Below are 26,487 nucleotides of genomic sequence, written 5' to 3' on the forward strand. Positions count from 1 at the left end.
CTAAGGACCCATATTAAATTTGCTGTCTTCTCAGTAGCCTGCCTCAAATGTGTATAACGGTTTAATACAAACCCTTCAAAGTAACGTAATGAAGTATTTTGATAATAATTATAATAATTTGTTATGAAAGAATTCATGCGATGTAGTAATAATCATTAGTATTGTCCCTATGCTTCTTTGTGAGACTGTTTTAAAACGGCGCTTTCTTTAGACGCAACAGGTTGTCAAGCGCTCTTTGTTTTCTTTCCTCTGCACATTGGTTAACACTTCATTGCAGAAAAATAACCAATATTCATATATTTTATACTCATGGAGCAAATTGAATATATGTTAAGGTCCTTCAAATAACTAGTCTCTGCGACAAACGTTTATCACCTCATTAGCTAGCCTCTATAATTTTTCGAGGGATAACGTGGATATTAAAGTTTTCCTAGCTAACGTTAACGTCGTTTAGCGAGCTAGCTAAGTTCTCAAACACTCTTCAACATGGACTTGTATCACGTTTTGGAGATGATAGGAGAGGGCTCGTTTGGACGAGTGTATAAAGGACGTAAAAAGTTCAGTGGCCAAGTGAGTATATGGTATATTGGGAAAATATAAAGTTACACACTGACCTTTCTGCTGTACGTTAACTTCAGCTTTGTCTGTCATTAATAGCTTGTAGTGCTCCCTTTCATTGCGCATCCATTTTGTTTTGGTCCGTTTTAGGTCGTGGCACTAAAGTTTATCCCCAAGGTGGGCCGTTCTGAGAAGGAGCTGCGCAATCTCAAAAGGGAAATTGACATCATGAGGGGACTTCAACATCCGAACATTGTCCTGCTCTTAGACAGCTTTGAGACTGAACGAGAGGTATGTAAAACTGTTGTCTTCACCTGCATATAATGTCATCACTTATACGTTACATTTTTACTTAGCATGGAAGATACATGCTTACAACACATTTTAATTTCATTAATAACATGATGATAATGCTGTCTATTCATGGCAGGTTGTTGTTGTGACAGAGTATGCAGAGGGAGAGTTGTTCCAGATCCTTGAAGATGATGGGAACTTACCAGAGAGCCAGGTAAAGCCTTTGACTCATAATGTAGTAGGTTATTTCTCAACGTATTACAATAAGAACGACAAAGTACTGTAAAATGAAACCTATTATCGATCAAACTGCAGATATTCATGCATGTATTTTTCATCCTATGCAAAGGTTCGTGATATTGCCTGCCAGCTGGTTTCTGCCTTGTATTATTTGCATTCCCATCGGATTCTCCACCGTGACATGAAACCACAGAACATTCTGCTGGGCAAGGGAGGGGTGGTGAAGCTGTGTGATTTTGGGTGAGTATATTTGGTGTTGAAAGGACAGCCTTTGTGTTGAAGGACAACTTTGTGGTGTTGAAAGCTGTGACATTCAATCCGTTAAGAAAAGCTCTGACCAGGCCAAAACGTAAGCTTGAATAAAAATAGTGATAGCTATTAGCAAGAACAGTGTGCGGGTGTCTCTTTTCTTTCAAGTATTGCCATTGTTACCATGCACCTGCAACAGACAGCTCAGATGTGCGAGTGCATTTTTGAATTTTGATTCAATCAGTTATAGAAATCTCACTGKTGAAGGCACACACTTTATTATATGTATGAGTAGAGGAAACTCAAGTGGAGAATGATGCCTAATTATACCCTATAGCGAGTCTGTCTGTCTGCCTTTAACTGTACCTGTGTGTGTCCTATCCTCCAGATTTGCTAGAGCAATGAGTGTGTCCACCCTAGTCCTGACCTCCATCAAGGGGACGCCCCTCTACATGTCCCCAGAACTGGTAGAGGAGAAGCCCTACGACCACACAGCCGACCTCTGGTCTCTGGGCTGCATCCTCTATGAGCTCCACACGGGGGCGCCACCCTTCTACACTAACTCCATCTTTCAGCTGGTCCAGCTCATAGTCAGAGACCCGGTCAAGTGGCCGGACACCATGAGCCAGACCTGCATGGTACTACAGAGTCCCTGTTAACTCTGAATTAATCCAGTGTTTTACCTTGAAATGCAAACTGAATCATGCTACATTTCACAGTGAAACTATAGTGAAACTAATAGTGAAACATTTAGTTTGTGTAATTCAATTTGGAATTGAAACTAGTGATTTTAAGCTCGTGTATATTAATTAAGATAGCATTTAGAGTCCCATCACCACATGGCTTGTCTATAATCTTTCCATGCCAGACTTTCCTGAAAGGTTTGTTGACCAAAGACCCACAGAAGAGGTTGTCGTGGCCACACCTCCTAAAACACCCATTTGTTGCTGATGGAGTTCTAGGTAAGACCCTTTTTTATTCTAAATTCTATTTTTTATGATAGACCTCTTTAAATAACAGGCTTCTATAGTAGACATAGAGACCTCGTTTATTCCTTGTGTTGTTGTTGTCTGTAGTTCTCTCAGACCCCGTTGTGTCCAGCCCGCTGACAGTGGCCCCCAGCCCAGACCTGCAGGTGCTAAAACTCCAGCAGGCAGTGCAGAAAGCAGCGCCACATGGTGGAGAGGGGAGATTACTGCGCAAGGCCAGGGAACAGAGGGACAAGAGGAACAGACAGGTAGGTAGACTGGGCAAGGGTCATCACTAGCTTTACGCACCAGCTGTCAGAGCAGCTCACAGATCTATGCACCTGTACATAGCCCTACTGTAAATAGCCCATCCAACTACCTCATCCCCATACTGTATTTATTAATGTATTTATCTTGCTCCTTTGCACCCCAGTATCTCTATTTGCACATTCATCTTCTGTACATCTATCACTCCAGTTTTTAATTGGTATATTGTAATTACTTTGCCACCATGGCCTATTTTCTGCCTTACCTCCCTTATCTTACCTCATTTGCACACACTGTATATAGACTTTTTCTACTGTATTATTGACTGTATGTTTGTTTATTCCATGTGTAACTCTGTGTTGTTGTATGTGTCGAACTGCTTTGCTTTATCTTGGCCAGGTCGCAGATGTAAATGAGAACTTGTTCTCAACTAGCCTACCTAGTTAAATAAAGGTGAAATTAAAAAGTGAAATTAAAAATTACGTGTCCCTTGCCCGGGACAAGTATAAAAAAAAAATATTAAAAAAAATAGCAGACTAAAGATTTAAGTAGACTGAATGGACAAGTTAAAAAAATCACACAAAAATCACAATATCTTACACAATATATTACTCCGATCAGAAATTGGATCAGAGTGTCATCCGGATGCAATGTTTTGCGCACTATTCTCCCAATTTCAGCAGAACGCATCGGAGTATAATTGTTTTGCAATGACAGGAACGAGCAGTCTTTTTCAATCACCAAGGGCCGGTTGCACCAGTTGGTCGTAAGCCCTTCTATGAGTTACAAATGGGGCAAATTCAACGACTAGTGGGGAGCAGGCGTATGGTGTTAAATTGGGACTATATCATGATAGGCAAAGAAAATTTGAGCAATCTATATATATTTTTTACGTGTCTCGGGTTCATATTGCATACACTCTGCAGGCTTTTGGAGTTGCATATGCGTGAGGTTATTTAAGGTTACATTAGCAAGCTAAATGTTTCTTATCAGTGATAGATGAGACAACAAATAGATGAGCTATCACCTCCACTTATTTGCCCAGCTGGAGATCAATTAACCAAATACACAGACCGATTCAGTTAGACTAATCAATCAATGTGGTTTTGTTTATCAGACAAGTCATGGGTTTTTGATTGGGAGAAGGCGAGTGAAGAGAAAAATAATCCACTTATTGAGATGAGCAAACTAGACTAAAGAGGATCATAAGCACTCGCCTCAATTAAGCTAACATTTTCCTGACCTAATTGCAACCAAATATCCAATATCTGGGGATTCAGTGAAAAACTAAAGTCTGACATTGATTGATTTGTCAAGACATGTCCCCAGTCCCCACACTTGTCTCAAAGCAGCACGATGGCACTGTCCCAATCAAAACAGTGCTGAAATTCTAATCTTTTCCACTATTGCTTTAATTTATTAACAGTTGGTGGCTTTGGGAGTTTCTGAATATTTTTTCCTTACAAGGTTATAGATAAACATAAACATATCTTAGTTACCTTGCTTTGAAGTAGCCTACCTTAGCCATTTGTTCCCTGATTAATTGAATGAGGGAATTATTTTATAAAGACATAAAGTACTAGTTTTAATTGTGGTGTTGCAATATTTTATAGGCTACTTAATGCGTGAGAATGCTTCAGTCCTAACCGAACGAGTGTGCTTGCATACTCCCTTAAAAGACCTTTGCTTGAAAAACTAGAAAAAAACGTCAATAGTACTGTTTGTCCGTTTTGAGACGAAGTAGCCAGTATGCACTTCCTCAAAAGAGTCCGAATGAATTTAAGATAACTCAAGAAATCTGTCATTAAAATTTCAAAATTTTTGCCAAAGAGATCTTAGTTGTGCAATTTTACATCTAACAGATGTTTGATGCAGTATTTTTCTATGAAACAAAATGTGCATGAAAACAAGTCGTCTCTCATTGAACGACAACACTTTATTGAAGAATCCCTACTGTTGACCAATCACTGACGAAGGGGCATAGACTTTTTGTGTTCCCGATAAGCCAAGAAAACCCTCAAGTCCAAAACAAACAAAAATGTCACAAAATGTCATCAGAATAAATTCACGAACTCCACTAAACTGGGAAGCATGTGGACGCCTTTAGGGTGGCCAACCATCCACCAAGGGAGCCTTGTTGTATTTTGATAGGCAGAATGAATGTAGGCAACAACAAAAAAMAAAATCTGATTTTCTATGGTAATAATGATAATGCATTTTATTTTGTAAAGTGGTTCCTTGCATCATACCATGATGTAAAAATGGTGTTACAAAAATGTGTCCTACTTGTCTGAAGGTTAATGTCAAACACTGTGCGCACAAAGTGACAGACAGAGCTGTTGAATCAACACACAGTATCAGGCCAGAAATGTTGTAAAAGTAAAGTATCATGTGTATCATAATTGTGTGTGTCGTAATCATGAACGTACATAGAAATGGAAAGGAAGGACAAGCTGTTCTATTCACTGTAACTTTCACACTCATGTACACTCTATGCTCAGGTGGGAAACGGAAAGACTGAATCATCTAGTCAGGCACCTTCAAGGACAGCCCCTGCAGTGAAGCCCCTGTCCAAAGACAGCCTGGTGGCTCCCTCAGATGGTTTGGATCAAGATCTGTCACAATTAACCGCCAATCTGAGCCTTACAGCACAACAGTCTGCCATCGAGATTTCCACTAACAGGTACAATGTGGTGAGCCTTTAAAACTCCAGACAGTCTACTCCCCACAGACAGGTGTGTTCTATGAAAATGATCAATGGAAAGCACTCACACATCTGAGGGTTGCTTCTCCAGGTGCATCGTAGATGTTCAAAGCTTTGACAAAGGCTGTCAACCTGAAACGTTACTAATTTATAAAAGTCGTTTATGTAAATGTAAAGGGGTTTCCCCCGTGTCCCCAGCAGGGGTCAGATCAGCCGGGACTACGAACAGGAGTTCCCCTCTGTGGAGGTTGGGCCCCGACAGGCCCTGAGGCGACCTGAGACTCCGGAGCGGGGTCAGGCCAGGGCCAGCCTGGGTGCTGTGAGGCTCCACAGCCAGGTTCGTGTCACTGCTGCTGGAGATAAGTGCTCTTTGAGTGACAAAGACACAGTCAAGGATAGGGTTTTGGGTTTCATGAGTTTTTCTTAAGCTTATCATGTTCTGCAATTCATTGTTGGTTCTTTACTACTTTTGGTTAGGATGTTGACAGTGATGAGGAGTGGGAGAGGTTGATCCAGCAGACCTCCGTTTCCAGCGGCCAAACCATTCAAATCATATCTCGATTGAAAGAGAAGTTGCTGACATCCAAAACCCTGGTAACTACTACTTACAGGCGACTACAGTAGAATCAAGTTAGTTGAATTCAAGTTGYATGGGAAAAAACGTATTTGGTGTGATTTGAATTCAATGCCACCGTAAAGTGTGGGATGTCTTCTATGCTGGTGACAAATCCAATTTCCCCTCTGAGGATCAATAACGTTTATTCAAATGTTTTCTTTGACATAAACCCTGTGGTTCTGTGTTCTTGGTCAGCTATTGGATGGTATCCTGGAGGGGGCATGTCAGATCCGTCAGCCACTGAAGGTCCTGTCCAACCTGATCTTGACCTCTGACTCCGAGGACTCCCATCGACTTAGACAGGAAGTTGGACTACCTCATTTCCTGTTCAACCTAGTCCAGGATATTGTGGAGAATCCAGTGGTCGTTAAGGTTAATTTGGTGACATTAACCAAAATTATTATTATACCATTATTTCAACAAGGAACACAGACTGAGACCAAGGTCTCTTTTACAGCTGGGCCCTGCTTATACATGTTATATTTTCATAGATCAGGACTTGGTCTTCAATAATCCAATGAGATTGTGAGAACTATTTAATGGCTGTTTTATTCAAGTAAATATGTGCCAGTAAGGACTGCAATGTTAATTTCGGGGTGGATTTCCCCTCAACTGCTAACTCGCTTTTTTCTGTCTCATCATGTTAATAATCTCCCATCAGCAACCATGGAGTGTGACAGTACTGGGGGAAGTGATTGTTCTACTCTTGAACTATTGGGAGAAGCACCGTGACTGGCAACAAGCAGAGAACAAGTTTGTTTCTTTATTTCTTCTCCCCTCTTAGTGGTTTAAAATTGTTGTATTTAGTACATTTACATAGTTAAGAGATCATAGTTTAAAATGACATAATGTTTAACAATATTTCAATGTCATACGAGACAAAACCTTTTCTCACTGTAGACTGGAAGATTACGCCATGCCCTTTTTCAAGATTCTGCTTCGGCCTGACCCTAACCCATTGGCAGTAAGTATGAAACCACTCAAAGAAATACAGTAGGCTAGTGGTGTTGAATTGGCTCTGGACAGACTCCTTTTCTCCATCTCTCATCTAGCCTCTGGCTGCAGCCATTCTGGCCATATTCAGCCAGTGTGGAGTCTCTGTGGTTGTTAGCATGGACAGGATCACTGCCCAGCTCAACAAGCTTCTCTCAGACTCCGACGAGGTAGGCTATGAGTGTCTATTAAATTGCATAGCTAACGTACTAATATAAGTGTATGATTGAATGGTGTTATCTTTGTGTGTAAATATTTATACAAATTATTTGTATGACAGCTTTACTTCTTGAAATAGTTTTGCAATGAAAAAAATATATATGATTTGTTGTGTCTGACTAGACTGTTCCCTGAAATGTTCCCTCTCCCAGCCACGCGTCCCGTTACCATCAGGCTGGGGGTTCTGTGATGGCTTCTTGTCATTGGTTCTCCACACCCTAACTGAGGTTAATTGTGCCTGCATACAGATTTGTCAATAACGAAAATATTTTGATCCATTTAAAAAAACAAAAATCTCCTTTTATTCTCTGAACAGCATGAAAGTCCTCCACACTCTGCTTCTTTGGATCCAAGCATTCTGCGCCTCCTGTGGGTGAAAGTTGGTACTTCACTGGAGAAAACAGCCAGAACAAAGTTCTGCTCCTCAAACGGTATAAACTACACTACCTGATAATGTTGGTCTCTCACCAACATTGAACACAATGAAGAAGGCTAAAACCCGAAACGTCTGTCTAATCTGTTTCCCTGCCTCCTTAAAAAAAGACATTAAAAAACAAACAATTATTTTCTGGAATTCTGTCTTATTATTATTATTATTACCCAAGGTTGAGCTCTCACCAATCTAATATAAATGGTTTCCATCTCCTCTCCCATCAGGACTGTATGTGTTCCTGTCCCTCGCCCTTTTTGTCCTTACCAGGGACCCGTACTGCTGTGTTCCCTTGTTCTCAGACAGCGACACAAACTGCATACTCACCCTGGGCCACCTGCTCACCACTGATTGGTTAGTGACCTCTCCATCTCTCTCTCCCTCTCTCTCTCTGTTTAGCTGTCTTCTTGCATAACACATCTTCTTATTCACTTGTGATTGTCCTAATAATATATAGCATATCAACAGTCAATCAATTACCATACTGTTACGGTGGTGATATGTGGAGAGTGCCTCTTTTCCAGGCCGTCTGACGAGACTCACGGCCAGCTTTGGGGTGGTGACTCCAGTGTGAACAGCCTATCAGTGTTGAGCTGCCACCTGCTGTGTTTCCCCTTTGCCCTGGACCTGTCCTCAGAGACCATGGACAGACTACTCCAGCTGTACCACAGCGCTGGCATTGTCACTGGCCTGCTGCAGGTCAGGCTCTCCCCTTACAGCACCCTTACAAGAACATTGTTACGCCTTTGGATGTATGAGTATATATTGACAATGCGCAAAGACCCCACTCTTAATTGATCTCCCTCTGTTGATAGGTCTGTCTGACATACCGAGTGACTGAAAACCTTACAGTTTTTCTGATGCAATTTAAGATGACGCTTGCTCTAGTCACACATCAGGTTCATCCCACAACTGCTACTCCACCACACTGCTGTCTTGGCACCATTGGGAGAACATTGTGTTGTTCAACGTCTGGTGTCTTTGATGGTTGAACTGGATTGTGTGTGTTTGTTTTTTTCTGTTCTGGATCAGGTTATCCAGTCCGTTCCTCCGTCTCTCCTGGAAGTGCCTCTCTCTCTGCTGTGTCGCCTGCTGCTGTGTGACCCCGGCCGCTCTGTCCCCTGCTTCACAGCAGCCGCCAGGGCCCAAGGCTTCTTCTCTCCACCCAGCAGTGACCCCAAGGAGGATAGAAGAGACCAGGCACCAGCCTCCAGGGTCAGGGACCAGGCTGGGCACCCAGTGTCTGTATCTAGGACTGCCAGCTCCCTTCTCTCTGACCTGCTAAAGCCTGATAGTGAAGCCCTGTGGGGGTCGGCCGTGGAACTCTTCACCCTACTATCCCAGGCTGCCCGCTGTTCCCCTAGGTCCCGACCCTCCACCCCTCATCTCCACCTGGAGCCTGCTCCCCTGCACCAGGCCCTGGCTCACCCCGACGACAGGGTCAGAGCTGCTGCCTGTAGCCTGCTAGGTAACCTGGACCCGTTTACACCTCATACTCCTCCCTCCACCAGTGACCCACAATGGACCCGGCTGCAACCCGCCATCCTCAGAGACATAATTGGCTGTCTCCACGACCCCTCCGCATCCGTACGGAGGATGGCCTGCAAGGCCGTGGGCAATTGGCTGGGGCTCATCGGAAAGGCAGAGTTTAGAACACGGAGAGCCAATGGGAGAGAGAACAGTAGTGCCCTTATTACAGCCCGGGAAAGGAAGAAGGGCAAGCCAGACAAGACTGTGTCCTCCCAGTTCCTGGTAGGAGACGGAGGAGACTCATCCACAACACTCAAACAGCAAGTAGCAGACCAAGAGGATGGAAGTGGATGGGTGGAGGAAGCCAATTGGGCAACAACTGAGCTACTCTCCCTCATGGCGGACCCTGATGCCCTGACGCGCCGCCACTGCTGCGCTGCCCTGGGCAACATGGCTGCTGTGGAAGGGGGTGTGGCCTCACTGCTGGAGGGAGATGTGCCCCTTCTCCTCCTACAGGCCGCCTGTACCGACTCCCAGCATGCAGTCCAACGAGCGGCTGTCGCTACCCTGAGCTTATACAGCCAACAGGACGCACTACGACAGGTAACAGAGGGTGATATTCCCAAGGGGTAGACATTGAAATAAATATAAGCACCATAGAATAGTTTAATCGCAGTGGATCAAACTTCAAAAAAATGTTTTAAGAAAAATGGCTTCATATCCTCCATGAGATGGTGAATGTCTATCTAGCACACATTTAAAAATATATATAAAAATAATAATAATAATAACTGTGGCTTGTTATCTCATTTAGAATGCAATTAATACTACTCTTTGAAGTGTTTACATAGTTATTGGACTTTCTACATTTCTAAAACCTTTTTCCGTGTGTTGAGGCCAGGCTGTTGTGGAATGTTATCCCCTCCGAACCCCTTGCTTACACAAAAAGTTTTTATTTAGTCTTTCTATTATATAATTTATTGAGTTTCTTAAATGTTGCCATATCTCATGTCATGATCAAACACCAAAACTTTCTTTACCTCACCATTGCCTTTAGTCATTTAACTCTGGATGCAACACTGCATGTCTGCTCACACACACACATTTACTCTCTTATCACTCTCGTGCTTACACAGATACACACTCACACTCTCTCACGCAAACACACTCTCACACACACACACACACACACACACACACACACACACACACACACACACACACACACACACACACACATTCTCGCTCTCTCTAACACATACACAAACAGACAAACTCTGTCTCTACTAAGACCATATTCCAACCTCTTTCATCTGTGCCTTAAGGCTCTGCTGTCCCTTGATGCACGTGAGAAACTTCGTCAGGCTTCACAGTATGTCGCACCTCCACAGTGTGACTACAGTCAGATCATCAAGCTGCTATGAAGGCCAACGCAGCGAGTGAGAGAAATAGTGTGTGTCTATTTGGTAAGATCAGACTTGTGGTTCAGCCCGTTTGCCTTTGCCTTAATACTGGGATTCAATGTATAAGCTGGATGCCGGCTGTTATATCCCCTACCCATAACTCATCTGTGCGGCGCGCTGGTTGATAAAATTATTGCCATCAATATTTTATGTCTTTGTTTTAGAAGATAAAAGTACATTTCATTACATTGAGGGATTGTCATTTGGGATAACTTGTTAACATGTTTTATTCTCTTGAATTGAAAGGCGCATAATTGATTTGTTTAGTTTGGGCAATATGGTCTGGACTCGTAAGTCAAGTTTTTTGAGTGTAATGTAATTTGTAATGCTTTGAATTTGAATAAAGTATGTAGTGTAAGCCTATCATAAATGTATAGATTTTGTTTTAACTATGTAAAAAGGTAGTTTTCAAGTCATTCTTGACGAAGACTTTTGATTTGTTATGCACTGGTATTAATGAACCCTCTTGTGCCATTCTAATGACAAGGGCTATATTTGTGATAGTTTGTTTAACCTGCTTTTGAGACAATCTTAATAATTAGATGAAAATGACACTATCAATGCATTCATTCAAATCATAATTTAACAAAGTATAATAACTCAATTGTAAAACAAACAAAAAAATACAGGTGGCCAAGTGAGCAAGTTTTCAGAACAAATAATATTCTAAAAATCGGTTTATTTTGATTGTATTATTAAGATGTTGTCAACTTTTAAATTAGCCCTTTTTATGAGACGGAATATCATTCAGGTATGAATATAAAGGGAGTTAGAACATTGGCATTGCACATGTTGGTTGTACAACTTTCTTGCCAAAGTGCAGTTTGCGGCAATTCGCAGGAAGAGAGAGATCATGTTGCGGATTTCCTTGTGGCACAAATAGTTTTGTATGATCCAATTGGATTTTAGATGGGCATCAGGTCTCTTGTGAAAATGTCTCAAATTAGTATTTGTCAAAGTAAATGTTTTCTCCCCCGGAGTACATAAATCAATATATTTGAGTGTGATGCATCCCCCTTAAAACATCAATTTTGAGGAGATAAAATATATATAAAATACTGTTGAAGATTATATGCTTGATAACATTTGGTCCTAGGCTGTGTGATATAATGTGACTGATAGAGTCGAAACACACCTTCAATGATAATTGCATATGTGTTGTTGAGTAGGCTGGTGCCTGATTTCGTGCTGAATAGGGCCTATATGACAGTTTAATATGTATGTAGTAACACTATTTTACATGTAAAATGACATGTTGGGATTTTTCGCATGTCATTTTTTCGATATGTGGGTCTACACCACTTAAAACGTGTCTTCTTTTCACAGAAAATGACATGCTCGGGAGTGAATACTGGGTCCATCTCACGTGGAATGACTGGTTGCACTTGTTTGAAAAATGTATAAATGTATATGCTACAGGTATGTATGTCAAAGAAAATCCTGTCGTGTATAAAAAATTGCTTGCCCTCCATAACAAAAATATAGACGGGTGTTTTTGGCCTTACCCTCCGAGGAGCAGATTGATAAAGCAATAAAACGTTAAATATATTTGAAATCAAGCCAGATTCTGTACAACAATCCATATAATCCACGCTGTGTAAAAGACAACAACATAGCCTAAGCATCCCCCCAAAAATACTTTTAATGCCTCATTTCGAAACAGTTCCAAGAAGTATCCTAATCTATCCGTTATTTCATTTATGTGGGCTTAATCTCCCCTGGCTTTTCACCAGAAATTACCCATGCGTAACGGAGATGAGCTCAAAACAAGAATAAACTGTTAGGCTACTGTGTAGACACAAATCACTTTATTTGAATAAAACGAGTGACATGTAACACAAAGGAAATATATTGAGAGAAAACATTGGAATTATTTCAAAATGACTAAATGGTTGGTTATTTTATCTGGTGTAACTTATTGGTCGTAATCGTGTTGCTGAAATGCGTGAGGCTTAATATTGAAAGTAATAGAATCTCAATATCACAAAATAACATTAATACACATTGCATTAAAAGCTGTATTTCAGAAACATGATTGTATATCGCCAAGATAACAGACCATATTTGAAAAAGATGCAGTGTCCTACTCATTCATCCAAAAGATTGATAACAAATAATTACATTATATTAAGATCTTAACTATTCGTTAAGACATTTAAGAGTTATTGCATTTCAACTTAAATTCATTCAAACAGCAATTCAATTGGATTAATTCCTATTAAAGATCAAATTAGATTTTCAAATTTAAAGATGATATATTGTTACATTTGCTTAAATCAGATTGACKATTTTTAGAAAAATGTAGAGTTGTACCTAATTATAAAATAAAGGTTTATACTAAATTAATTGACACTGCATCCTCGTAGACAAAAGCGGGAAAGAACATGAGAAGCTATCACAAACATTCTAGTGAAAAATAGTTTTTTTGTTCTTTTTAGAAAAAAGCAAAGGCTGACTACCTACCTACCATCTCTCRTTTCAAGACACAATTGAAAAAGTCTTTATAAATTAGACGAGCATACCCGCCATATAAAATCACAAACCCTGATTTGCTTTTACAGCAAGTAAAGAGACAGAGGGTCCCACATTGATTTCTGAAATCCTATATACCATCTAATCCAGTGAAGAGAAACGACTAGGAAAGAGCTAGAGACAAGTGAATTTGCTGAGAGAGAGCATGGAATGTGAGGCTGCTATGGAATCAGTGCACAGTAGCTATATAGCATCATATAGACAGACAGAACTCGTTAATTTTAGTAGRCATGAAAGTCTTTGCCATGCAAAAAAATCTTCAGTCAAGAATTACCAACTTACATACTTCTAGAACTTTGGGCATGAATTGCATAACCTGAGCTATAAAACTGATTGTATCATATTGCAATTAGCATTTAAGGGGACAACACTTTCAACAAAATCTTAAGTCTTCCCTAAAGGCTGTTTTTGCATTCATATTTATATTACTTTGCTGTCAATTATTGGAATAATAATTTGGGAAAATATACAAATAGTGCAAAGCTCCCACAAATAAACAAAGATTGTCTTTTGATAAAAAGCTAATGAGTATATTGAACCAGTAGCTAAGTTATTGACATCAAGACCAGTGTAAGGCCTTAGTTGAATCACATTAGTCTAACCAGTATATAAAAACACCACTGGTGGAAATCAAAGCCATCTCCATTCAACAGGAAACCCATTCAGAAATTGATTGTCAGCTGAGACATTACAGCATCACAGTGCAGGCTTGCTTGGTTAGTGCCGATTGCCGAAACAGTGGAAGTATAAAGTAGTTGTTTGACTCTTAAAAAAAAAAAATCAAAACATGCAATTGAACCCCTTTGTCGCCCCCCCCCCACCCTGACCCTCCCAAAGAAAAATAAAAAATGTAATATTCAATTTCAAAACATTGAAAAACGAACATTTCCCTGTCATTTTTTCTTCAAATCTACTTGCAGAAAGTCTTCGTCATCTTATCTTCATCATCAGGCGTCGGTGTCCGGTTGCTTGAGCCGCTGACTGCGGGCCTTGTACACTTCGATCAGTAGGTCTTTAACATACTGGATCTCCCTCTCCACTGACTCTGCTTTGTCCCGAAGTTCCCGGTTATGCCCCTCCAGACCGTGCAGCTGCTCCTCAAGGCAGTCCAGCTCTGCCCTTTTACGTTGGCGATACCTGGTAGGGTGGGGTCAAACGGGAGAAGATAGGATTAATCAGAGTGAAATCAAAGTAAAAGTCAAATGCCAGTGGCAATGTTCTATTTAGTTCTGTTATCAACAAAATTTGGATAACCACAAACATGTCGATTCAGAGTTGAGATAAGCACACACAACTCAGACTTTCGCTAAAATCATTTATTGATGTCAATGGGAGACTTGTGTAGAAATTGTGCACAGATCTCAAGTTTGAATACCACCTTAAGTTTTCAGCGCTTGGTTGAATCATCATACCTATGAGCGGCAGTCTTGTTTTGGTCTCTCTTCTTCTGCTTGCGCTCTGGCGGATGGTGGACCTCCCCTGGCATTGTTTCMTCCAGCTCAGGCTTTGCGAGGGGACAGGGGTCCTCCTTCAACCCCAACACCACCTGCCTGTCAAGAGCCTCCCTATCCATTGCCAGACACTCAGAGCCCTGCTGGTCCTCTAGGAACCCACCACAGTGGAAGTCATGATGTTGACGGCCCATCTCTAAACCCTCTGCCTTGACCTGCTCGCTGACCGTCCCTTGCAAGCCGTGGTGGTAGGAGGCCTCTGATTGGGACGCTGCCTGAAGATAACAACCCTCACTAGTCTCGGACTTCCAAGGAATAGTGGACATCTTGGAACACAACTCACCGACTACGCCAACTTTGACATTACTACTCAACAATTCTATCTCACTGCTACTAGCACATCCTCCACCACCACAACTGACYTTCACTTCCCTCATGCCATACATCAACAGCTCCTCTTTCTTGTGTGGGATATCCAATGGCCCGCCAAAGCCACCATACCCACTGCCAACAGCTATGACCTCTTCCGCGAACTGACAATTTTTCTCTTCCTTGGGTAAAAAGGGGCATCTTCGAATCTCAACTCCACTGCCTAGACAGTAACCTTTCCCGACTACCCGCTCGTCCTCTACACAGCTGTAACTGCCACTTAGAGTCACCGACGGGTTACTTCCTTTGGAACTCCATATGCTATTCTCGTAGACCTCGCCCACCCTCACCCCATCTGAAACTCTTTTGCGACTACACCCATTGGGGCGATTGCTACAACTGTAAGGGGCGTGTCTAGGCAATTTTGATCGCCCAATAGGCCCACCTCCGCAAAAGCTCAGCAGGTCTAGTTCCCCAGTTGCCAGGGTAACAAGTAGAGGGCTGTGTTCCGATTGGTTGGAGGTGGAGTATGATGACGCATGAAAGGGCAACTGGTAGTATGACTGGTGGGGACCCACTGGCGGTGGACCCTTGTCGCATTTTCCCAGTTTCGGTCCTTTCTCCGGCAGCGGTTCAGACAGGAAGTAGTCCTCCAGTTGAGCGAGTTCCTCTTGCAGCAGAGAAGTCATGACCTCCAAGTCAGAGGGCACCTGGATGTCATGCTGGAGGGGTGAGGGAGGAAGGGAGGAATTGGGGGAGGGAGAGGGGTGAGGGTTTGGGAGGTACGAGGAGAAATCCACTTCTTCCGTCATCCAGTCCGTGAGACCATCACCTATTGAGAGAAGAAAAATACAAAATTGTCATAAATGCAAGCAACATCATCGTTAATTGATTGTAATTAATTAAAACTACATAGCAATGGTAATGAAATCMTAAACGGCGATAATGGAAAAACAAATAACGTGTTTGTATTTTAAAGCCTGAACATTAAAATGAGTGAAAACAACTTAAATCGTTTGGTAAAAAGTAGCTACATTTCAACAGGAAAAAACTTCAGACGTGAACTACTTTATTACTCACTGTTCGAAGGAGAACGAATGTGCTGCAGTGCGGTGCCCACCTGAAATGTGGAAAAATAAAAAAGCGTACTCTGCAACTCACCAATTAAGTGCTGGCTCTCCTCTGGCACCTCCCCCCTGCACTCCTGTGATTGGCTGAGGTTAGCCTGTGGGTGAGAGAGAGTGAGGGGGTCTGCCGGGCAGACGCGAAGAGTCTTCCAGAGAGGAGCTGCTGACGTTGCCATCATTTTGTCTATTGGTCTTTTGATTCAATCCGATTAGTCCGATCGTACGATATGAGTCGGTGGGGTCTGAGAGTTGAGCCACAGTGAGCAGGGCTGGGTGAGCATAATGACACCTATAGGAGATAAAGAATTGAGTAAGGAGGTGTTTTAAAGCGAGTCATTAAAAACTATACACTGACACTTTTTGGGTTGCTGATCATCATCACAAAAACAGTGGCTGAGACATTTCTTAAAACAGTATGGGTCACTCATCAGACAAAAAGAATAGATGTCCCACTTAACAAAGGAACAAGAGGAAAACATGTTGGGTTGAACCCATTCAGTCTCTAGGTGGCTAGGTAGATAATGACCTCAACAGGTTTGCAAGCCCAACACTTACAACATTACGTTTTTAAAAAATGGTGCTTTTGAATAGCAGGCAATCGCAATAAATAGAAATATAACCTAATGTTGCACTATTACCATGCTATCGTATTGTTATTAGTGCAAGTAACACATGTCCTCAAGGTCCCACTCCCAACTGAGGTTCTTGGGTTCTGAACGTACCTATCTGACCTTACAAAATCTTAAAGGTTCAGATCATAAAGGTGCGATAACAGCCCAAGCCAAACCCACAATAGAGACAGCAACATTCACACATTATGTTCACTTACATACAGTCAAAAATAAAATCCCAAAACTATAATCGTCAGAAATAAAAGATCTCTCAAACGTCAGAATAACTTCAGAGGAACTGAGAGTCCGTGGGTGTGCTGTCACACCGACCACACCACAAATGTTATGTTGATGCATTCAAAACACGTGGGCTTAAGCAAATGACATAATGCACACCTGTTTATGTTCTAGGATAACCCACTCATCTGGAGCAACCGTTACTTCCTCAATAGGGTTGACTATCTAATTGGCCTACTCTAAACAATCAGGCTACACATGCACCATTTAAGACGTCATTAATAATAGAGAAACACCTTCGCCTAATGGTTGTCTAACTATGACAACAGCTTCATTAATGGATACTCAGACAAAGTGAATAGAAAAACTGAAAAAACCTATTCCCACACATGACAACACCTTTTGCCAAGACAGACTAAAATATACTGAGCCAATAAAGTTTACAGTAATGGCCATACTGTACATTTATCACAAATAGTGTGTTCAACATTTTTTTTTACAGCAATAACATAACATACTGTTGTTATTTGCCTTTTGCTGCCATTGTCATTATCATTTATGGACTTTCTATTTCTATTGTTGGGTTGTGATTACTGTTGTTGTTGACAAAGTTTTCAGCAGTCATCCCAACGCTGTAGCTATTATAAGCACCTGTAGATTACATTATTGAGTTAAATGTATCTCAAACAGATACAATGTAATATGCACAACAGTTCAAGTGAGTGGGCTGGCAACAAAGTTTCGAACGCTTCAGAAAAGATACAATGTAACAAGTTTCACTTACTCCATTCTTGCTGAAAATTCTTGTGAGTTTGGGGTGCGTTGCAAGAGCAAAGCACGGCGTCTTTCGGGGGTCCGAGTTCTTCTCAAATTTAACAAGCCATGTCTCCCTTGGAAAATCCGGGACAGAAGTGAAGTCTTGTTGTTGCTTCTTTGTTGTGGTGAACTTGATGACTGAGAGACGATTTATTGAGTGAGAGCATCAGTTCATTCACACCTAGCAACCGGCTGCGTCACGATGGGCAGGCAAACCATGCTGTAGATTCCTCCGCCCTCTCTCCAACCTCTTGTTTTCAAGACATCCACGCACGTTCCAGTGTGAGACTTGAAGAATATCTATTCAATATATTTGCTATTGGTGGAGATGTCTTTACAATTATATTGAAAATCGATGTTTAGGTGGGAGGAGGAGGAGGTAGACTATAGCTGGTTCCCTATCAGAGCAGGTGCACAGGAAATGTAAACATGCCTGATGCCAAAAATGTGACTTATTCGTGATGCCACGGGGCGTAAACACACTTATGTGCCTCATTGTTTACATGGGGACTATTTCATTTCATGCTGCGAGGAAGGACACCATATGCTATACAGGGGATGCTTGGTTGCTATTGCAACTCAGTTGCATCAGCGCTTCAGGCAGAGCGCAGATTCGCTGGATGCACCGAACCTGTCGCTCCGCTATTGGCTGTGGAAGGATAGATCTGTTGCCCGATTGGCTACCGGGTGCTATGGATTCATCCCGGTGGTTTTTCAGTTTACCGCTCTCTGTGCACATGTTCCACGTAAACAACATCCCGAGTGTAAACGGAGGAAGAATGAACGTTTCCAAAGAGGCGGCTGCGGCACATCATCTATGTTCTGAAAAGGGTTAGCATGTTGTATTGGGGTTCCACTATAGGCTACATTGTAACCCAAGCATTACTCATGTAAAGTGGATTATACCTGGTTTGTAACATTGTCATAAAGATGTGCTACAAAGAACGTGTGAGAAATGTCTTAAATTGCATGTAGGCTATGGGAAATTATTAATGCGGCCCAAAATCCATGTTAAAAAATATAACACTTAAAAGCAGGAGCTTATAAATTTACACCGATTAAACACCTATTAAGCTTGTATTCAATTTCAATTGTCTTATCTGGGCTATAGGAAACTGTTTGGTGGTGAAGTAAATGAACAACAGACGAAGAAAAAACAACCACTCCAATCACCCCATCCCTTGTTCGTGCGTAGCCTAATATTGTATCATATGTAGACCAATTTACACTCTAGACCCACAGGGTGATGTGGAAACTGTAGCTACCTACTGTGATTAAACGATAGCAAGTGGAAACGACTCATTTAATCGCATCTTCAGCACATTTTATTTAGCCTGTAGGGGGTTGGCTTGAAGGAATCTTCCGCTTCACACCTCCTGCTCCCCTCTGCCTGTTGCTGCCTTGGCACACCTGACACGCGCGCTCCTGTAACTGGATTATAGGTTGTGATGTAAACAAACCGCATTGGATAAGTGTTAGGCTAAATTCTTTGTTTTGGTAGTATCTTAATTCACTTTAAAATGGTATGCATCTCATGGGGGTTATGTTTAGGCATAGGTTTATGTCTGATACTTAGAAGCCTAAAGGCTTGCCCTGGGAGACACAGCTGGTCTAATCAAATTAATACACTGATACATTAAATCCAGCTAATGACGATTATGAAAAGAATAATGCCTTGTTTTTCGCCCCTTTCAGCAAATCCAAAAGCTGATTGAAGGAGCGGTGTCTTCCTGTTGCTATAGTAATAGCGAACACTGCCCCCTATTTTAGACGTGTTTTCTGGTTGCTGTTGCCATGGGATTTGCAGTGCTTGCTCTCTTTCCCTTCCTCTCTCCTCTTGTCTCGAGCTCGACCCATGTTTCCCCTCTACCAGCTCACACCTGCTGAGTTGCATCTCCGAAAAAAGTTTTCATGTTTGCAGTATTCTTTTGCCACATTCATACACAGGACAAACTGTGTATGTCTGTGTACAATTTCTAAGGCTTTTGACTCCTTGTTTTTGGATGTCTAACTAAAAACCTAAAAATAACAACATATGGATAACATGGACCTCACCTTATGTCATCTATTCAGGGGAATTGTTTTAAGCATCGCCACATTATGTTGGGTCGCATAGCCTACCGGTATTGTTGTCTAGAGGTCATGTTTTCAGGTGATCATTTATTAATTTGTCATCTAAAAGCTTCCCGATAACCAGTAGACCTACCCAGAGAGGTAGACGTAAATGACGTAAATGTAGAGTAGCCTAACTCAAAAGAGAGTATTTACTAAAGGTCAATGGGGTTTCATCTGCACGGGAAACACCCTGTTTCATTGAGACAAGTAGCCTAATTACAGCCAACGGATGGAGACAACCTCTCTACACCTGCCGTCCCAAATAACACTAAACCTTCGAGTATCATAGCACGTCCTTTGAAGTTGTAACACTGTACTAACTAACGCACATGACGGTTCACAGTTGAGTTGTAGAAGAGCGACCTGATGCAATCTAGATACGCGCGATCGTAACGGAGACGAGAGTGAGATATAATAATGGTTGTTAAAGTGAGTATGTCTCAAAGGAAAGCGCTGACTCCTCTCCCGGGCCGTGTTAATTGGTCCACGGAGAGCACTACTGTTTGCGCAGTGTGAGAGGTATCCAGTGTACCGCACATGGCCTTAATGCTGGATTTGTTCCCAAGTCTCCACTCCACTATACCTAGATTTAATTCCCTCTGTCAATATTTTTTCATCTCCAGTCTTCACAAGTGTATACAAGTGCAGCAAATATTGAAGCGTTAAAAAAAGAAACGCAAGGTAGGCCTACGGAAAGTAGCCTAGTCTACAAGGTAAAAATCTGTGGATTTTCTTATTTGGCCTTCAATTTGAAAACATAACAACTATAGTTTGTTGAAGAATGTTGTTGCAAATCGATAGGCCTACCAATCAATCTATTCTCAATGTATAGTTTCTGTCAATTAACTAAGCAAATCGCACATGTCACCCATCCAAACCAGCTTCAGGTGAAATTAGAAAATGATAACCTAATTAATGTCAGCAACATTGCTCTCGACGCTATATGAAATAGTCCAAGCCAGATATAATGCCTTGTCTGCGAGTTATTTTATTTATTTGTGAGTCTAACGTGAACATACAGCATATGAAGGAAGCAAGTCAGAAAGCTAGGAGCACAGCATGCCAAGTGCATGTATGGCACATTAGTACGGGTTTCATCACCATTTCATCACACACCAACCAACTCTCTCTGAATTCATTGTTGTCTACAACTTTTACATCCCCTCCTTGAACATACGATCAAAACATTTGAAACTGAACGAATGAATGACTTGTGAAGGGTATGCATGCATTCCAATAGGGATTTGTGATATTAACATTAAGCTGTGTAGCTTGCATGTTTTTTTTCCATGTCTGCATTAATGAAAATATTTGTCACGATGAACCCAAACAAAATAGGTTTGAAATATGTAATTAAAGCTAAAATCTCCAAATTTGTTTCCATCATGCATGCTTGCGTAAAAATCCCCGTAAAGTAAACTGGACTGGTGTAGCCTATATTAAAACCGTGGCACAGCCAGGGAGGTTGATCTGTTTAGTATTCCACAAGGAGACCGTGGTAAATGAGAACTGTTTGATTTTGAGGACGAACATTTGTTTTTGTCCTCCTTTGGGATGGCAGGGTGTTAGGAATGCGAGAGCGCTTCTTGCATTCCAAATAAAAGGCGCGGCCATAGCGCGAAAGGCAGGAACCCGAAACCACAGTGGAGCCGGTCTCAGTAAGGTGCAAAACTTCCAAACCTCGAGATCAGTTGCTCTTTCATCCTCACAACGTATACAATTGGTAAAGCAGGAATATAATGGCCATGAATTAATTATGTATCAAGTACACTAATGACAAACAATTTTACAAGAGGTAGGGGCCCTATGGGCCACAGATCTATGGCATCTTATTTAACCTTCTGTCAGCTTGAGGCATGACTTAAATCTATTCAGTGAAGCAATGTTTCACATTCAAGTGCAATCTTGTCCCAGGTGTCCCCTCTGTCATCAACTGCGCTCGTGATTTGTCAGGTTGATCTTCACATTCTAAGGCGCGCGAGAGCCCTTGGACCCGCTCGTCTCTCACCTTTGAGCTCGGGCAGTAGATACTTATATAGGGTATAGGCCTATACATCTCATTCAAGGTGGGGAAATGACTCAAAGTAGAACTAGAAAATGGTCAATTGTCTTTTTTGTACATGATCTAGGCCTACATTRCCCCCCCCCCCCCCCATTAAAAAAAATAATATAAATAATAATAAATCAAATGTGTTGTAACTCAGGTCTAAAAATGTAGCCTAGCAGTAGCCTATAATTGTCGACATATAGGCTATTCCTCCATGATACATTTTCTGTTTCTTTGGTTCAGTCATAGGATTTAAATGATTCAAATTCAAATGTAAAGCATGCAAGTTAAAATAGTGTAAATAAAATCCACATGACACAGATAAATACAAATATATATAACGTACATTCCATTAAACTTTGTGGTAGTCCTGAAAAGTGGTGGTAAATGTGGTGGTAGAAAGACAATGATTAAGTGTTTTGGAAAACTCACTTGGCAACGGTCTTCACTTTTAGTCAGTAATCTTATATGAAACTAGGCTACAGTAGATTGTAATACAGATAAATTGAATGATATTGGACATATGTTGCCCTCTTCTGGCCAAGGTGGGATTTGCACTTTATGTTTCCTGTGGTTGTTTTAGACCATATGCCAGTGTTTCCCAACTCCAGTCTTCGAGTACCCCCAACAGCACACATTTTTGTTTTATCTCCTTGACAAAAACAACTGATTCAACTTGTCAAGGGGGCTTGAAGAGTAGTTGACAAGTAGAATCAGATGTGCTTGTCCATGGCCACAACAAAAATATATAATGTTGGGGGTACTCGAGGATCAGAGTTGGGAAACACTGCACTATGCTATGAGAAATATTCACCCAGCATGGACATAGTAACTCATGAATTTTTCAGTTTGGCAGCACCTATSTATTTTTGTTATGCAGTACTATATTGTTCGAATGCCAAATTGTCTTAATTTCACCATATTTTCAGGATGTTTTTTAGCCCATCTTAACATTTCCCATGAATATTGATTGACACCATGCCATCCTATGAGACGCGGCTTTGCTTACTCAGAACCAGACCCTCCTATTAATGCGTCTCTACAGCTCAAGGAGGGACCATGTCAACGCGTGTGTGTGAAACTGGAGAGAGATCACTCACTGCTCATCTATATTTCACCCACACTGAACCTGGGTGTCACTCAACACCTGCTCTCCTTGGTAATGAGCGTAGACGGGCCTTTTAAAGATCCTGTTTATTATTCAATATGGCATCCTCGCAGGTCTCTGAAGCCTCACAGGTATTACTTCATGTTGGCATGTGGAATTCTCAATGTCAAACAAAGACCCACTATAGGTTCTCAACAGCTCTTATTGTTATTCACAGAGACAGAACCTGTTATGGTTGATAAGTGTTTTCAGGTAAGGTTAATATGGCTGTTGGAGTGTAGGTTTATAGTGTCACCTGTGCTGAACCGAGGGGACTGTATGTGTGCCATGTACCTGTCTGACTCTATCACCATCAGAGGAAAGAGCATTAGGGTGTTTTTCAGTTGCACCTCTGCTCCGTTTCTAGATCGCGAGGGACTGACAGGTTGACTGGGTTCTTCAGCGGTGCTAAATTCCATCTAATCTACCTCTCAAAATAAAGTGTTTGCCTGTTAACCTGCACTAAGTGTGTGCCTTTGATGACCTTACCCTGCGTGTGTCTGTTTCAGCCTTACTAGTCTTTGGGGATCTGTGTTCATACATTAATCATATGGAATGGCACACGCTAGTGTTCGTCTGTCAACAACATCTCCCCTTTAACTCTCTCAAATTCAAGCCAGATTTTCCCAAAACTCCCTCTCCTGAAATAACCTACATGAACCCAAAAGTTAATACCTGGTTCTAACATGCGTCTGTTGTACTGATCTTGTCCACATTTGTCGGCAGGTGTAGACAATCAAGACACATTGTGATCTGATTGTGAGATCTTACTGACCACATCCAGAGGTAGTCGAAGACGTGTATTGTACAGATAGTCTTGAAGTGTAAACGAATCCTGACAACTAAAGCATATACGTTTGGCCAATGTCACGAAATAATAACTTGCAAATTGGTTGTAGTTATACAAGTGCCACGTTCAACCAGTTAGCAAGTGGGATATTTCAGAGTTTCCTAGTTCCGACTGGCACGTGATGGCGCCATAATTATGGACAACGCAGTGACTTGCAGTCAGGATAGGGAGGGTAGGCACACAAATGAATGAAAAAATAACTGTAATTAAAAATAAATATAAATGTTTTCATCTTAGTTTTTTCTGCATGATTAATTCGGTTTTCAGTCAGCGGCAGTCCTGTGGGTGAAAACTGCTTGTTGATGTAAGATCGAAGAAAAATGTCAAGAACCCTGCAAGCTGATAGGCAGGCCACAAACAGGCAAATAAGGGCGCAGTACAACAGTGGTGTGCAGAAACGGCATCTCGGAACGCACAACTCGTCGGTCCTTGTCACAGATTGGCTATTGCAGCAGACGACCACATCAGGTTCCACTCCTATCAGCTAAAAGCACAAATAAACAGGCTCCAGTGGGCACACTGGACAATTGAGGAGTGGAAAACATCGCCTGGTCTGATGAATACCGGTTCATGTTCCGTCATGCTGATGGCAGAGTCAACATTTGGCGTTAGCAGCATGAGTCCTTGGCCCCATCCCGCCCGGTGTCAACGGTACAGGCTGGTGGCGGTGATGTAATACTGTGGGGAATGTGTTCCTGGCACACGTTAGGTCCCTTTATACCAATTCAGCAACATGTCCATGCCCCAAAGAATTCAGACTGTTCTGGAGGCAACGGGTGGTTCAACCTGGTACTAGATGGGTGTACATTGTACAATCAATTGGTGAGAAAGAGAGACTCATATCATACTTATTTGTACATGTCCACTGTATAAATGAAGTTCGGCAAAGTTGGTTCCTGTTTCAGTCACGTCTTTGGTCACGTTCGCGTGGGTCAAACAAAACACCCTAATGATTGCTTGACAATAGAGCCTCTCATAGTACAGTGACCTTTGATCACGTTTTTTGCAACGTTCATGCAGTCGACATGTAGGCACAAAACTGACATTTTTTATCCCCATAATGCAGCACCCTTTGAAAGGCGCCACCGACTTGACAGAAGTGATCCGCTCGAATGCGCCCACTGACATGCGTGTTTCTACCGTGTTTGAGAGGATCAAAACCTCAATGTATCAGAGGTAACTTGTGACTGACTGACAGACAAATAATGAGTCGTTATTTATGATGCAAGGTGACTTATAGATCAGTCAGTCGGCAGTCGCCTGCAGTCGTTTTGATGCTCTCAAGTAAGGCCAATATGTCCCATTAATTTTCATTGCACTCAAATAATAAATGTGCATGCATATCGTTGTTAAAAAAGTAATGGGATAGGAAGGAGGATAGGCAGAGCTCGCTCCTGCCTATGGACGTCACACATCATCCGCTTCCTTTTGGTGATCAGTATGGCGAACATATTGTATCTGAAACCGTTTTCAAAGTTGGATTTTCTAGCGAAACTGGGTTATAACAGATGGAAGACCAACACCTGAGCCTAGGGACATACATCAAAGGAAGGGACAGAAAATAACATGATATTTTCAATCTGATTGGTATCAACAGAAATAATAGAAAAGGCTCAATTTAAAGTGCCTTACCGGCCTCAGACCTTACTGTATGTCACTGGGACAACGATACCTCTACAATTCCTCCAGAATTAAGATCATTGTCTTCATGTCACGTTCTGACCTTAGTTCCTTTTTTATGTCTTTATTTCAGTTTGGTCAGGGCGTGAGTTGGGGTGGGCATTCTATGTTGTTATTCTATGTTTTGTTATGTGTGTTATATTTCTATGTGTTTGGCCTAGTATGGTTCTCAATCAGAGGCAGGTGTCGATCGTTGTCTCTGATTGAGAATCATACTTAGGTAGCCTGTTTTCCCACTATGGGTTGTGGGTAGTTAATTTCTGTGTCTGTGTTTCACCATACAGAACTGTTTCGGTTGTTTGTTCGTGTTTTTGTTATTTTGTTCTGTGTTCATTTGATTTATTAAAAAATCTAATTATGGACACTTACCACGCTGCACATTGGTCCGATATTTCCTACTCCTCCTCAGACGAAGAGGAGAATCGTTACACTTCATTGGAAACCAAGTGCCTACTGGCACTGTGGTCGGATGCCACTGTCCAATCGAAATTAGATCACACATTTAGAAATAAAGATATTTATGAAGAGATCATTCGGGACATTTTCCCGAATGAGAGAAAAAGGGAGTTTGGCTGAGGTCATTCCGTTCCGACTGTCTAATAACTGTCAGGTGACTATTGACATATTTCTCGGACATTTTTCCTTTCAGAGGGGCGCTAGTGAGCTGAATATCAAGCTGACGTGTTATTCCTTCTGACATTTTTCCTGTCAGAGGCGCTAGTGAGTTGGTCATCTGTTGACGTTTACTGACAGGGTGGCGCTCTTGAGGATTGTCACTGACGCATAGTTATTAATATGAACACAGTTCAGCACTCGTGAGTAACCAGTTGCGTTTGAGCAACTATTTATATCATAGAAGAAAAATAAACTATAGAAAATGGTGCATTATTTTTGTTCTGGAAGATACCGGTGTTTTATACCTCTATGGAAGAGACAAGGCAGGACTTCGTAGGTATGTTTTATTGAAAGCTAAGGTGGTTATTTTATTTGATGTCAATAAATTTAAGTGGCAGTGTTAACATGAATTATCTGTA

General features: G+C 41.6%; 2 protein-coding genes across 6 annotated transcripts; one reads left to right on the forward strand and one right to left on the reverse strand.

The window, feature by feature from the left end:
- The first annotated feature begins 222 nt into the window (after positions 1–222).
- Positions 223–12,294, forward strand: stk36 (serine/threonine kinase 36 (fused homolog, Drosophila)). Of its 4 annotated transcripts, none has more exons than XM_023967984.2 (21): positions 223–570; positions 709–849; positions 989–1,066; positions 1,202–1,332; positions 1,730–1,979; positions 2,210–2,303; positions 2,418–2,578; positions 5,078–5,259; positions 5,458–5,617; positions 5,758–5,874; positions 6,092–6,268; positions 6,558–6,649; positions 6,797–6,860; positions 6,949–7,059; positions 7,261–7,335; positions 7,425–7,539; positions 7,766–7,892; positions 8,063–8,237; positions 8,571–9,611; positions 10,334–10,474; positions 11,798–12,294. In XM_023967984.2, exons 1-20 carry the CDS (start codon positions 487–489, stop codon positions 10,430–10,432), a joined length of 3,474 nt encoding a protein of 1,157 aa, XP_023823752.1. In that variant the 5' UTR covers positions 223–486; the 3' UTR covers positions 10,433–10,474; positions 11,798–12,294. The 4 variants fall into 4 exon arrangements, with proteins under 4 accessions (XP_023823752.1, XP_023823755.1, XP_023823756.1 ...); XM_023967987.2 differs by having other exon boundaries at positions 5,479–5,617; XM_023967988.2 differs by having other exon boundaries at positions 5,482–5,617.
- atf5a (activating transcription factor 5a) lies at positions 12,261–18,147 on the reverse strand. Of its 2 annotated transcripts, XM_023967990.2 has the most exons (4): positions 17,583–18,147; positions 15,985–16,239; positions 14,416–15,655; positions 12,261–14,140 (listed from the first exon to the last, which is right to left on the reverse strand). In XM_023967990.2, the coding sequence occupies exons 2-4, from the start codon at positions 16,127–16,129 to the stop codon at positions 13,951–13,953; spliced, it is 1,575 nt and encodes a 524-aa protein (XP_023823758.1). In that variant the 5' UTR covers positions 16,130–16,239; positions 17,583–18,147; the 3' UTR covers positions 12,261–13,950. The 2 variants fall into 2 exon arrangements, with proteins under 2 accessions (XP_023823758.1, XP_070290775.1); XM_070434674.1 differs by lacking the exon at positions 17,583–18,147 and having other exon boundaries at positions 15,985–16,949.
- Between the last annotated feature and the right edge of the window lie 8,340 nt (positions 18,148–26,487).

Source organism: Salvelinus sp. IW2-2015, linkage group LG23 (genome assembly GCF_002910315.2).
Source record: "Salvelinus sp. IW2-2015 linkage group LG23, ASM291031v2, whole genome shotgun sequence".
NCBI classification, from domain to species: domain Eukaryota; kingdom Metazoa; phylum Chordata; class Actinopteri; order Salmoniformes; family Salmonidae; genus Salvelinus; species Salvelinus sp. IW2-2015.

Coding starts and splice junctions, on each gene's coding strand:
- stk36 (XM_023967984.2), top strand. CDS start 487: ATGGACTTGTATCACGTTTTGGAGATGATAGGAGAGGGCTCGTTTGGA. Junction 850..988: donor GCTTTGAGACTGAACGAGAG/GTATGTAAAACT, acceptor TATTCATGGCAG/GTTGTTGTTGTGACAGAGTA. Junction 5,618..5,757: donor CTGTGAGGCTCCACAGCCAG/GTTCGTGTCACT, acceptor ACTTTTGGTTAG/GATGTTGACAGTGATGAGGA.